General features: G+C 43.6%; 1 protein-coding gene across 5 annotated transcripts in view; it reads left to right on the top strand.

Annotated features, from left to right (window-relative positions):
* The window catches only part of col14a1a (collagen, type XIV, alpha 1a), an 87,675-nt gene that overhangs the window by 3,889 nt on the left and 69,103 nt on the right, over positions 1-14,683 (top strand). For 4 of the 5 annotated variants that reach the window (XM_053844222.1, XM_053844221.1, XM_053844225.1 and 1 more), the window contains 2 exons: positions 4,471-4,574; positions 12,192-12,308. In XM_053844222.1, coding sequence (XP_053700197.1) covers positions 4,471-4,574; positions 12,192-12,308 — 221 coding nt within the window. Of the gene's footprint in view, positions 1-2,173; positions 2,382-4,470; positions 4,575-12,191; positions 12,309-14,683 lie in introns of those variants that run through there. The other variant, XM_053844223.1, reaches the window with a different exon arrangement.

Genomic DNA, 14,683 nt, shown 5'->3' with positions numbered 1-14,683 from the left:
TCAATACCTCTTAATGAAAGGTTGGTGGGACATAAAGTCGGCAGCTCTCTGGGAACAACCGGCCTGATACCAGATGACAAACCAGCTTAATGATCACGACCAGTCGAGCTAATAACTAGGCAGCAGTCACTTAAGTCGGCGGCTGCCCTCACATTAACCTCCCGCTTGTTATTAAAAGAGGAATGGTGTGGCCAGCTCGAGGTGTGTGCGCATCACTGCGTGTCATCTCTTCTGAACCAGCCCAGATCTCTCTTCAGCCTGTAACACAAACACACATGGACTGCCTGTCAGCAGGTTAAGCTCCCAGGTCATCGCAGGACCCCCACGGCTCTGAACCTTGTCCTATTGTTCTTCATGCATAAGTCGTCGCTGCTTTCACAGTGTCTTGACACTGTTCAAGCTCAAACATGTCTAAGTGATAACAAATGATCGGGGGTCCCAGGTTCAGGGGTGCACACCTCTACCAAGCAGGAAATGGGTTTGCTTACGTTTGTCACGTCAACGCGTGTGGGCTGCTCTGGGTAATTACAGCAGGAAGAGGGCCGTGGTCACTTTATTACAACATTCTGGCCGGCTGGTAAACAAAAGCAGATTAATAGCCACTTTTTTGAGACGAACGGCAGCTTTGAATCCGTGCAGTCTGGAAGCGTCTTCCTGGAGGGAGATAGTGTCAGGAGAAATGATGTTTGGTGTGATACCATCTTGGATTTATAACAGCTAATTTAACCTGGCATGCCCTTATCCGGCTCTGCCACGTTGGGCTCGAATGCAGAAAGTCACTTGCTTTTTTCCCAAAGTTTACTCCACGAATCTCTATGAGGATCTGTTCTGCGCCTGTCACCCAACCACACGACATGCAGTCATTTGAAGCTCAGCCACATGGTTCCGGAAATAAACCGGCTGATCAACCCGACCATGTGACTGATGCATTTATACAGTGAAATGCTCTTGAGACGGCCAACAGCCGAGAGACAGCGCGAGGGCGCGTTGGATCGTGAATCTGTTTAAGTGGAAAATGAGACGTTGAAGTTGCAGTGTCTGAGAGAACCATGGGAAGGATGTTCACAACTCGAGAGTCACTCAAGGCGTTGAATCTCACTTTACAGTCATGGGCCGATGGCAAGGTTTTGGGGGAGCAAGAGTTCTCAGTGGTTTAGTCATTCATTTGTCCACATGTAATTTAAGTTTAGAGTTCTGGAGAATGAAGTCCATCGATGTCAGCTAGAAACTGTCTAATGGAGTGTCTTCTCCTTTCTCAAGATCTGCTCTGGACGATTGCAATGCTTCCACTTTATCTCTAGTTGCTCTGATTTATTAACATTTGGGGAGACTAGTAACAATGTACTGGTACTGATTTAAATTTGTGCTTTTGAGATTAAAGTGTGGTTCTGAGTCGCCACTTTTTGGGTGTGTTGTGGTGAATTAGGCAGAGACAGGAAGTGAGGATATAGACGAGCTCAGTGGAGGAGAGAGAATCCACTAGCCACTTGATTATAGTGTTTACCCCATCTGGACAGTTGTTTGACCAAGGTGTGTGTGTGTGTGTGTGTGTGTGTGTGTGTGTGTGTGTGTGTGTGTGTGTGTGGACACACCTGGAGTGCTGCGGTTTGCTGTTTCAACTCATTGAGCCACTGGCACTTTTCTCCATCCTCAGTTTCCCAGGACCCCCTTTGTTCCAACACCTCTCCCGTCCCCCACCCCAGAGGGCAAGTTTGATTGACACCCCCGGTGTTCAGTACTAGCGATGCATCCACAGTTTGCTTTATTTGAACAAATTATACCAAACCCAAATAACCGCTTTTGAGTTGAGGAGTTTTTCAATTCCGCCGTCACTGATGTCCCCCACACTCCGGCCACCTGGGCATGTTGGACTGCTCATCACAAATGATATCAAGAGAATAGATCTTAAATGATAAGAATTATTGCACGATCAAAGCCACAGACGGGGAAACAAATTCCCTCAAAATTCAAATGTTTTTTTTCCCCGTTCAATCGCGTGCGCGTGGAAATGCGCGTGTGCTCAGCCACCTGCTTGATGCGCACCAGCCGCGGCGTTTGCGTAAAACTTCAGTGAGATCGATTCAGGGATTGAATGCATTTCGATTGAAGCTGTCTTCGATGCGTCATGCCCGACCCTGGGGTCTGGCTCGTCAGTTTTGAGGGGTCTTGCGCACTAGCTCGCTCCCTCTCTCTCTTACTCTGAGGGGTCGGGACGATGAGGAATAGCTGGAGGGAGGGATAAGAGAATAACGAGGGGAGAAACACCCTCTTCGGAGCTGAAGGAGAGGAGAGGACGGAGGAGCGCGCTGGGAGGAGCGGCAGCGGCATTCACCGGGAGAATTGTGGATAAATAAAGAGCGGTGGAATTTATGATTCAAAAGGTACGTTCTCTCGCATGCACGTCCGTTTATTTGGAGAAAAATTACTGAGTCGGACTCGGGTGAAACTCACTCGCGCGCGGGTGGGAATAGCCGCGTAATTTTGGTACCAGCGCAACTTGAACCGGCTTCCATCTCATGATAAAAAAATAAAAATCGGGTCTGAGGTGACCACCTGGACAGAGAAGACTGCACGGGTACTTACCGATATTTTAAAACACTGGTTTCAACTGGGTGAGTTCGCAGTTTCTATCGCAAGTGTATTTTTCAATATAGTATTATTTAGATATTTTAGGTCATTAACATTTGTTATTGCAATTTATTTATTTTTTTCCCATTAAATTTAAGAGGAAAAAACTAATCCTAGTGACTGTCTCTGCTTTGACTTTTTTTGTTCTTCATTCAGTTGGAATTGAAACAGAGAGTTGTGGCTGGCAGCAGGACGGTGCCTTTGGTCACGCAGGCACTTTTGTTCACCACTTGGAACAATCTAGCAACTTTATGTAACTGTGTTTGGCCTACATTCTTACCTGCAGCCGGTAAATCAGAAATGACTCCTGGAGTATTTTTGGCTCTGTCATTTGCATTTCTCTGGCCCTTCATCCTCGTCTTGAATCATCGTTGCTAGCGGTGGATACAGCACCACAGGCTTCCCCTGACATCAGACAATAATTCAGTCTTGAAACAACTTTGTGACAAGTGCTGTTTTATTCATACCTCTGACTGCCAGTGAGTCTCCCCAGGAGGCTAGCAGGGAGGGTTGTCAGTCCACCTTGTGTTGGTAATAATGAGCGGCAGAATGCAGAAGTAGAGAGCATGACGAATGATGGTATGAGATTTGAAACGAGGTGTTTGTCGTTCTTAAGTGTTTTTGGAATCTACACCCTCATCATGAGTTCCATTTGTAGGCCTCCTCTTATCTTATTGCGCCATGTTGTCCTTCCATTTGTTTGTCCTGCCGGTCTGTGTTGCTGCTTGTATCTCAGACATGGAGTGGAGTTCACCGTTTTTTCATGTGAACTAAACCACAAGAAACCAAACACTCCGTCTCTTGGTGGATGTTTTGACCACACGTTTGAAAATGTTTTATCTGCAATTGCACACTCCTGCGGTTGGAGTTTAGTTCGGAGGACCTAAATTGAGCTTACACTGACCTAAGACTAAGAGTTGCCCAACAGAAAGAACCAGGTCTGGTCAGTCTCCTCTGAGTTCCCTGGTCACAGCAATTCTCTCACGACCTCCTTTATCGAGTCATGAATCTCATTGGTTGTCCTTGTCAACCGTTTCCCTCATACTTCGATATTCCCCTCTATTTTCCTGTCCAAATCCTGAAAACATGTACGTCTCGACTTCATCCAGCTGACCAGGACTGAATGTTTACCCCATTGGTTACTCTTTGGATTAAGGAACATATACTACCATCAATAAACTACGTAATTGTGTATTAGCAACACATTAACAGTTATTATTCATTATAAATTACTGATTATGCACAGTTAATAGAAAAACAATTAGTTCCCTAATGTGTTCCCTATTCTGAAGTGTTTCCAGTAAACCTTAGCACGGAAGTCTGCTGCCCGTATTCTTTGATGCTGTCCCAGACTTTGTTCCAACGTCAGTCTGGCCCACCCCACACACAGTAAATGTTTCCTGCTTCTTAGTGTTATCTTGTATCTAAAAATGCTCCCGATTCATCTCACATTTTGTCTATGTCTCTTTAAAAACTCCCTCTGTCATGTATGGTCTATAACATGGTTGGCCAATGAGAAATGCTTTTCATTGAAATGGACTTGAGCCAAGAAAGGTCTTCTCTTCTCCTCAACAAAGTCTCCCTGTGTCTCCTGCCCGTCCCCGGCTCTGTGTAGGCGAGGGTGCGACTGCTGCTCTGTGGTCGGCCTAGACAGTTGGACTTCTGCTGTCTAATTGTTTCAAAGTGGACCAGACTAACTGGTCTCAGATCTGCACCTTGTGGCAATATGTCGGGTCAAGGTGGGCCTTCTTGACCCACAAGGCCATAGAGCAGCTTTGTGGCATTCTTGGTGCCTGAGGTCCCCCTGTCTCAAGTCTTTTCTCACGGTTCCTCTCTCTGCAGGTCTAGAGTGCTGGGGATGAGGATGTTGTCCATGGGGCATTTGTTGATTCCTCTGGTGTTACTGGCCACTGTTTCTCATCTGCCCTGCAAGGGTCAGAATCAAGGTAAGACATCTGTTCAGAAAGTCGCTTGACTTCTCTGTGTCACCCTCACCCCACTCTCGTCACCTACCCTCAGTGTTTGATGTGCAACAGCTCCCCATTTCTACTCACATTACACCTCTGATCATGGCACCTGCATACCAGCGTGTCATTTCGCCGACAGCTAGCGATGCTGCTCGGCTTCTCAGGGGATTGTAAAAATGTGTCGTAATGGAGCGCATCAAGCTGATGCGATTATGTGCTCTGCAGTGTGCTGCACAATAGATAACGCTCCAGTGAGCTTCATCATCAACATCGTCTCGACGTCACGTCGGATCATCAAAGAGTCTGAATTAAATATTGTCAAGATTTAAAGTTGTTGACTTTCAACTTTCAGTGGTGACATAAACAGTGCATTTAGTAGACAGAACTCTCGGGGTTGATGTCAGTCAGCCCCAGCATGCCAAGTCATGATCAAAACATTGCTTATACGCTGCTGTGCCAGTAAGAGAATCTAAAAACCAGTTTGCTGACATTTGCTGCCGTCAAAACATAAGCCCTAATTCATCATGGCAGATGGCTTCCATGCTCCTGGATGCCAGAATCTTTGGTGAAGAAAGGAAAATCCAGAGAGATGAAGGAACAGGATCTTCTTTTCATGCAACTTGAGTTGACATTATTTTTAGCCATTGGAGTCCTGACCCAACAGCTATTGTCATTTTATTGGCCCATTCCTTTCCCTCTGTGATCTGGACCCCCCTGATTGAAACTCACAATTGTTGGTGTTGCATGTGAGAACCAAACTTTATTGTCCTTCCAGAGTTTATTAAAAGCACTAATACAGCATACTGGTCTCCAAGTAGAAGTGACAAAAGTGGTTCTTGTATATGTGGTCATTCATCTGTAGAATTCTGACAACCCCGTTTTAACAAGGTGAGGAAGTGAAAATAGCAACAAGTTGGACAACTTTTGTCCTCCACGTTCTCCTCCTTCCTGAGGTCCGCCTTGCAAGAGTGATTGACTCTCTCCTGCCTTTAGAACCTCCTGGATATTTTCTGTCGTGATAGCATTTGCAAATGCAGACAGCTGAGGAGGAAGAGAGTTGTGGGCTGGGTCCAGTGTCTGCGGGGATGTTACTGTCACTGAATGCGGTGCACGGTGATGCAGATGATCTCAGCAGACCTGATCTTGCTGGGTGAGTCACACCAGACCGTGACGATGGAGAGAACCGTCATGATGATGTGGAGTAGCAGCCACTGGGGCAAGCTGTTCTGCAGTTTTCGTTGGAGGTTCCACCTCTGGTGGGCCCCAACTTCAGTTCCTGGGACGTGATTCTCCATCACATTTGTGTCTGGGCTCTAAAAGCAAGTTTCTTTTGGGTGCTATCATGTCATGTTAGAGGTAAGATGGTCAGCAGGTTCTTCTTATACCCAAACTGGCCTTTAATCTGTAGACTAGCTAACCCTTGCTCTTCGTGTGTGCAAAGTAATGTGGCTCCGTCCATGAAAACATTCCAACGCAGTTAACACTTCTGTACGGCGTGATGAAAGAGTTGTAAAGTTACTCTCCATTCTCTTCTTTTGTGATCCATCACTTCCTCCTCATGTCTGTTTATTTCATCGGTCAGCTATTGTATGGTAATTCAGGGGCAACTTAAGGTGAGCATAAATTAAGCCATTAATGAGGCCTGGATCTGATCCCACTGAGAGCCTGTAGAACATGGATGAATCCCAGACTCAGTGGGAGCTTCTCTGGCCCAATCCCTTCATTATGGAGTGAGAGAGAGCCATTTAATTTTTCCCTCTCTGTCCGTTTAAGCAGCAACATCTGCTTAAAGGGGATTTAAGACAGAGGATTAGTGAGTCTTCTGCCCGTGCAGGATGTTTGTATATACAACACAAATGTCTGGATATCTTCAGGAACACCCACAACTGTCGAGCGGGCCGGAACATTGTCTCACTCCAAGAGGAGCGCTCTCTGGCAAAAGTTCTGAACCAGACTCCGAGGCATCACTTTGGGTGATTGATGTGTAGATGAACGGCTTTACACCCAATTTGATATCAAATTACAAACAGCAGTTGATTTGGAAATACCTAGTGAAACAGTGCATCTGACCTTCGCCCAGCCCCGCCATGATGATCCGGTCAATGTCCGTTCTTCTTCTCTCGGCACCTCTGTAACATCCTCCTTTCTTCAAGACAGATTCTCTATATTCTCTCTATGTTGCGGGTTGGTTTCACTTGTGTGAAAATGTAATCATGTGTTTTAAAAATGCTTTTTATTAGCTAAGCCACTTCCAGTTATAATGTGTCCAGTGAATTATACATTATTCTTGTATTATTATTTAAAAATATTGAATTGTCATTCATTTCTTGACTTTTGTTTACATCTCATAGCATCAATCATAACAATTGGAAATCAGTTCAAACACTGCGACTACTCTAATGTGTTTAAGGGTCTGTCAAAAGTCTTAAGTGGCCCTGATACTGTTAGTGTGACATGGATAATGTGGTAATAAAGGAGGGTTTGGGGTCGGAAGCTTTTCCCCTCCTTTCTCCACTAAAGGTGATGCTATAATACGGAGGACTGCTCTTAAATCAAGAGCCCTAGACTGATTGTGATTTCCTCCCTAGATGTTTTTTTTTTTTTTTGTGATGACTTGAGCTGAATTGAAGAGCGAAATGCAAATTCTGTTCCCTGCTCAGCCCCCAGAGGGAGCAAGTAGAGACGTTTCCCCCTTTCTTCTGCTGCAGCAGCCAGAGAAACGGGATCGACAGAGGCGTGACTGCGGACTAATATTACACTGAAATAGTTAAAAAATAACACGCTCCGAATTTGAAAAATAATGATTGCACAACTTGTAAAACATAATCCAGCTCATAAAATTATATTTAAAAGTCTTGCATATTGAGTTTTGTTTGTTGTTGCGTGGAAACGGTTAATTATATCTTTGAGTGCTTCAGTCATTGAAGAGCTCCAGGTTATATCAAGTTTCCATCTGGTTGGTGAATGTTGCGTTTGGATGCAGAACAGCAAATGCAATTGGTATGAACGAGAGCATTGTCCAATAGTTTCATCTGTAATAAGAAGGCATGGAAGCCACTGAGGAGAATTCATTTATTCATAACCATCGCTGGGACTGGACTGCAAAAAATGTGATTAATAATTACAGAAACCTAATTTACTATCACAACCTGCTATCCAAAGCGCTCCCCCTCGATGAATTTTTAATCGTCACCCAGTTTGTCAGTATGGTCATCTCAGCCTCAATTATTGAGTCTGCCTCGGAAGTGTTGTTTGATAAAAAGTTGTGAACTGATGAATGGGAAATATCAATTACAAGTCAAATCTTGTAATGAATTAGTAATGCAAATGTATTACTGGTGTCACTAGACACAGAATAGTTAAGTGAGTTTCAGAGCGCCAGCTGTTGAGAATTTTGTGTTAAGAAGAGGAAGAACTACTTTTTCTTTTGTTTAGGTGTGTAGTAGTTTTGTGAGCTTCGGAGGCATTGTAGGCTGTCTTCTGTCTTTCACGAGCTTGGAATGAGTGCTCAAGTGTCCATGGAATATAGAAAATAGTCACATTTATCTGGAAATCATTCTGGAAAACATGGGGTTATTTAGGTTTATCCTGTTCTGCCACTTTGAATGCGCTAAATATTGTGTTTCTTATTTGTTATTTCTAGTAAGTTGTTGAAATTGAAGTTTCAGAAATTGTCAAGTTTGAAAATGGGGCCAGTTATCTGTATTTTCCCCCATAATTTTCTCCATATTTACTTGTTTTTCTTTGTTGTGTTTATTTATTCATTATTTCCAACTTGTGTGTCTTTTGTTTTTCACCCAAATATACATATATATTTATTTACCGGTTCCATATTTGTAATTCAACCCTACCCCAGTATGATAATGAAGATGCTGCTGTCCTTTTAAATTCACTATTTCTGCGTCTTCACTAAGAATCTTGTTTAATCGGTCAGTGTTATTGAACTTACCAACAGAACTGTATTAAGACTCCAATTAAACTCCTCTCAATCTACTTCAGTCAAGTCATTTTAAATGAAAGAAACCTGGGAAGCTCTGGCATTTGAAGTCAAATGTGAAGTGGCAAATCCAGCTTTTGCAATTACTGTCTCCTCAGAGTGATACTCCAATCCATCCATCCAAAATTAATCCAGTTAATCTTTCCGACTTGGAAGTGTGAGAGCAACTCAGAAAACAGCTTCAGAGAGGGTGTAGGCGGCAACAGCTTCATCATGACGTGTTCAACTTGTTAGCAGAGTTCTGAGAGAGCCGCAGAAAGATGCCACTTCCTACCTGATTAGATGATGAAATGTAACGAGGAATATGTGTATGCTCGAAGTTCAAGTCCTCACATCACTTGCAGAATTTGTATAATGGGCTCCGATCGACTTTGAGAGGATTTTATGCATCTTAAATCATGCTGGTTCCCCCCCAAATAAAAATCTGATTGGCTTATAGGTTCAAGGAAGATCCACTCTTTCATTGCTCAGTGTGAAATCCTCCCTCAACCTCTATGGTCAAACACACAAAAGAAAAGAAGACATATATCAAAACAACACACACATTCAAGTATTTTACAGTTTGGTAAAAACATGGACGTCAGAAGGATGCTTTTTGGAGTTTATTTTAAACATGGTTCACAAGTGGGTTGGAATCCAGCTTGAGGTAACTGTTTGGAGCGAGCCGTTCCCCAAGTTTTTATGATCAGCTCTTGCTTGCATGAGTTTCCTCAGTGAACGCTGGCATACCCCTGCCATTTAAAATTTTAAGTTAATTGTAAGTAATATGGCCGTCTGCAGCTTCACTCTGATTTTTGTGAATATTTGGCCCTCCAAGCTATGAAATTACTTTTAATGTTGCAGTGCATCATGGCGCTGGAAGGAAGAACATTGGGTGTGTTTCTAGTGTGAAGTGGTGTTGCAGGAAAATCAAATGTGTGAAAGGGTTGAAAAGCATCAGGTGGAGAAAAAGATAAGTGGCTTTGTAAGAACAAGGGGAGAAAGTGGAAGTGTTTCTCCGCTCCTGGTGTGCGCAGTATTTCTTGTCACAACAAGACATCCATCATCACAATCGATGAGTGCTCCACACACTTCCTTCTGGTGGGATTATTAAAATAGAAGAATTATTCTCTCGAGTTTCAGCCAGCCTCAATTTCCACAGTTGAGAAGAGGACTGATCTGGAGGCGTTCAACAGCAATTTAAGAAAGGAAAGCAAATGATGGCAGGAACAATGAGGATTATGGAAATAAGCAAGCGAGATTAGACGATAATATGAGGACAATGTGAGGCTGGATTGGAGAAGCCCGTGAGCGGCTGAGGAGGGACAGGCAAAGACAAGAAAAGATTGTTGTGTAAACATGAGAATGGGATCAGTGAGGAGAACGAAACAAAGAAAAGCAGAGTGTGGTGAATAAAGCCGAGAAAATGTGAACCGTGAAGTGGATGAGACTTCACACCCGCGAGGAAATCTTCTCTTTCACTGCTGTTAATCTAAAAGTGGAGAGTCAAGCTGCGTCTGGATAATTCCATTCTCATATTGGGATTTTATGGATCGCAAACGCAGCAGATGCAGATTACATCAAATTATCGTCATTCCAAAGCAGATTGAATTAATCTTCAGCTGCATAACGAGATGTAAATTTATATTTTAAGACTCGCTTCTATTGACTTTCCAGCACACAAGGTTTTGTGTTTGTTGCCCAGCCTATTTACCAGAGCTAAATGTTGTTGCTAAGCAGTTGTCACCAGAGTCCTGCCAAAGGACTGGGCTGTCTTTAACTACCTGGCAGGAAACCTAGCAAAGCTCATTGAGGAGCAGCGGGTGACGGAGCCCAGTGCTGTAACTCTTGTTGATGGATGCCTGCAGTTCATGTGATGTACCCTTGACCTACACTTAAACCTGCATCCACCGACAGACAACCATTTAGCTGGTGCATTAAATCTAGACGTAGTTAGCAAAAGGCTATCCAGCCTTATTTGGGTTTGTGAAGTAGTCGTCTGGAAGACATGAGGATCTTATGTTTTATATCTCACCGAGAGAGGATTGACTGCAAACTGAAATCCATGTGTGAAATTCCCTTTTTCTGCTGGCAGAATGCAGATTCATGCAGACACTGTCTTCAGACTCTCCCCAGTGAAGGTTGCCCCAGCGACTCCGCCACCTGTCCTCTTCACGAATCACACACATTTGACACACAATTCACACTTTAATACTGTAACATTCTATTCCATTTGTACTGTCAAAACTTGCTCACCTTTTTCATTCTTTCAACTTCAAAATTGTGATTTTAAACTTTATTATTGGCTCCCCCTTGTTTTCAATATTATGAAAAGCCTCTGTTGCATATAAAACAATGCAATCTTCTGAAGGTATTAAATTCTATACAAGGGTCACCGGAGACTATCCAATCATTGAAAGGGCAATTCACACTCACACTCTTTTAACTTCCCCAGTTATTGCGGTCGTACGTTGCTCTACTCATCACTCAGCCTCAATTTAAATAGGTCATCATTGTTTTATTCCAATTTCACGTATGTTTTTCAAGCCATAATTGAGTGTGCACTTGCGTGTTTGTTCCCTGCCTGGCTTGTCGATTCAGGTCGCTCCAAGTTTTCAGTCGACGCTGACCAGCCGCAGGTTTCAGGAGCACATCGGATTAAGACCGAGTTCAATCCTGCCGTCGCTATAATGAGCGCCTCTTACTCATATATTCACACTGTTTACATTGTAATTAAGGTTGCATTGTGCGTCCATGGATTTTGGAAATCTGTTTAGCTCACCCTGTTTTGGTAGCTCTGACCTTTGGTTATGAGGTCAGACCTGGACTTGATGGCTGCAGGCCTAGTTTTGGTTGGTAACCCTGCTAATGAGCTTCAACATTATTAAACGAGACTCAAGAAGGAAATGATCTTCCTGCAATTGGACTATTTTTAAGTCTATTTGAAAATTCAATTTGATCACAGAACTCAGAGGACAGAGCTATTAAACTAGGTTAAACATTTGGCTTCACTTTCTGGGCCAGCGTTTGTTAAATGAACCTTCTTCTTCTCTTATTCCCACAGAACACGGATTTATTTGCTTTAAATTATAAATTATAAGTTGCACAACCAAAGTTTTTAGAAACTGCTTACGTCCACACATTGAAACTTCAACACACAGTGTGTGTCTTGTAACCGTTTCCACCCGATTGCAGCACATCTGTTTTCACTGACAGAAGCTGGAGCAGAACAGAAAGTCTTTGCTACTGTACAGCGATCTCTTCCCTGGAAAATTGTATCTACAGGAGGCGCACTCACAAAACACAACAAACAAACCCAGGAATTGTTTTTGCCTTCTCAACAGTGGCTTTAAATCATCCCTGGGCATTTCTCTCTGCATCTATCTGGGAAGAGGAGTCTGAGAGAGACTGCGTTTGTTCAAGATCATTTAAACATGTTCTGCTGCTGAGGCAAACCAACACAAACGTCTCTAGGCTTGCTGCTGAGATTTTCAGGTGTTTGTGTAAAGCTCTGTGAACATATATGAATTCATTTATAAATACATTTGCGCTGACGCCCACTTCTTCTGATCAATCTTTTGGTCTGGTATGCATCACTACAATTGCATTTTCTCTCTCAGTTCCAGCTCCCAGGAGACTTCGATTCAAAGTGCTGAGCTCAAGCAAACTCTTGATCACATGGAAAGAGCCCAAAGGAGATTTCGACAGCTACCTGTTCCTCTACAACAGCCTACCAGGTAGCTTAAATATATCTCTTCATTTGTTTTCAGATTTCAGTGTTTGTGCTAATCCACATGTTGAATCATGTTAAAAACCAGTGTGTGAGTTAGTCTGGTGCTGCAAATCCATACTGACGGACTGAGATCAGGGCGGTGAAGAACAGAGTGCAGGCAGGGCCGAGACGTGAATAAGAGTCTCAGAGTCACATCTGGAAGAAATGAAGATACTGAGGATGTCATTGGGATTGGCTAGAAACGAGAAGGTTATATCAGAATCTCTGAGGGACATGTGGAGACGTCTGGAGACAGATGTTTTGGAGAGGATCAAGATTTGGGTAAGTTGGAGGGCTTGTGGAGAGATGTAAACCCCAAAACGTTACCACCTTTTGTGCTTTGGTAGGCATGATTTTCTAGTCTTTCATCATAATTGTACAAAGTGTGACAATGAATGAGGTGAACCTGAATGGTTATTTAATTGTCAGTCAGCCAGCTCTGAGTCGTTCAAAAAGGGTGAGCCCCTCCTTATCACAGAAATCACCGCACTAGAGGATGCAGTGCTTCAGATGCAGAATGGCAACCAGGAAAGGTCGGTGGAGCTGATGGAAACGAGAACAGAGACTTAGGATTTGAACTATAGAGCGATGGCAGGAGAGTGCAGTGGAGAGAAAGCATGCAGATGCTTGCGTTTCAACTAGTCTGAATTTTACTTCCACTTATAAAACAAAATACTGTTTGTGGTCACCCTGCTGTGATTGCTTCATTTTCTCTTATCTCAGAGAAATGAGCATGTAAATTACATATCTGGATGTTAATTGGTCTGTAATGTGTCCAGTCCAACCGAGCGACTTATGCTCATGATTATCTATATTTATTTAATCCTGTGCTCCGAACATCCCTGTTCATTACCGTCATTACGTATTGTCTCCGTCGATCAACCATCATTAACTCTGCTCATGCTTCTGAGTAGCAAAATTACAATAATTGTTTTGCTTTTGCGGCTAAGAACAAACTCTCGTGGTCGTTTTCAGAGATGTCAAATCACTTTAGTGGCTTCCTATCCTGGAGTTTGGAGCTGCGATGATGTGTCTATTTCCTAGAGTCAAATGCGGTAAATCGAAGCTGTCAAAGAGAAACATCTTGGACAAAATATTCAGTGAAGTGACACGTTTTTCATCACAAAAGCAACAGCAACAGTGGGACTTTAAAAGGACCAAAGTATCTCTTCAACATAGCAGGACTCTTGTGCAGTTAAGTAGGCCTGGGCGAGACTTCAAGTAGAACTTGTGCTCCTTCCTATAGTAAGAAGCTGCTGGAGTTCTGGCATCTGATTATTGACGCATCCCTAATGAGGTGTTCCATGCCCCTGGAGGAGCACCCAGGGTTGACCCAGGACACGGTGCAGGGTTTATGCCTCTGCTGCTGCCCCCATGACCTGACCTTGAATAAGCACATGGGTAGTTAATAAGTATAATTCTTGTTTGTCATCTTCTTAAATATTGATATTTTCCAACTGCAAAAGTGGAAAATGTTGCCAAGAAACCCCGGCTAAATTTTCTGGGGTCGTGCTGTGGAGAACATAATGTGACAGGAGCTGTCAGTCTGGTTCAGACACAGCGCTGCACAATGGAGGTTAATGAGCCGCTCAGGATATTGGCTACTGAACTGATAACGGGGAAGGTGAGGTGAGGAGGTGGGCCTGGAGGAGCAGACCTGTGGTGTGTGTCTGGATGGAGAAGCAGCAGCATTCTGGACATCAGAGTAGACATCTCTGTGTCAGCTTGTGTTGGGCTCCAGATGAGGTGATGCCATGGTGGTGCTCAACACTGCAGGCCAGCATGCAATGAACAGCAGCAGTGGAGGCTTCATCCCTCTCAACTTCTCAGTGGTGAACCCTACCTTTGTCGTTCTCTAATAAAGAAATGAGCGATGAAGAATCTAGCGCTGCAGCGTGTGATTTCCCTTATCTGTATGTATATAGATGTCCATATTCAGTGCTCAGTCTGTTTGCTGTAGAGCCCCGTGTGCCGCCTATCACACAAGTACTGTCCCTGCCAGGGCTGCACCCAGCGAGTGTGGTTGTGCAGAAACGTCCCTAAATGTCAGCCAACATTTTCTGATCCACTTGGGCTGGAAACGATTACAACAGTTGTTTACTGTGATCCACTCGGACCACTTAATTAAACAATGCGTAGGAACCATGCTTTAAATGAGCTCTCTTCACATGAGTCAGTGCCGGGGCAAGCTGTTTTGGTAGATAAATTTGGGAGGCATTAGGTTGTCAGGGCTTAATGGCTGGCGAGGTGAAAGCAAAGCATAAATAGTTCAATCACTGACAGTGCCGTTGATTCAACATCGAAGAGTTTAATTGGAAAACAGACCAGTCAAACAGATGA

This window comes from Synchiropus splendidus, chromosome 15 (genome assembly GCF_027744825.2).
Source record: "Synchiropus splendidus isolate RoL2022-P1 chromosome 15, RoL_Sspl_1.0, whole genome shotgun sequence".
In the NCBI taxonomy this organism is placed as follows: domain Eukaryota; kingdom Metazoa; phylum Chordata; class Actinopteri; order Syngnathiformes; family Callionymidae; genus Synchiropus; species Synchiropus splendidus.
This window is presented reverse-complemented; position numbering and strand designations above follow the sequence as displayed.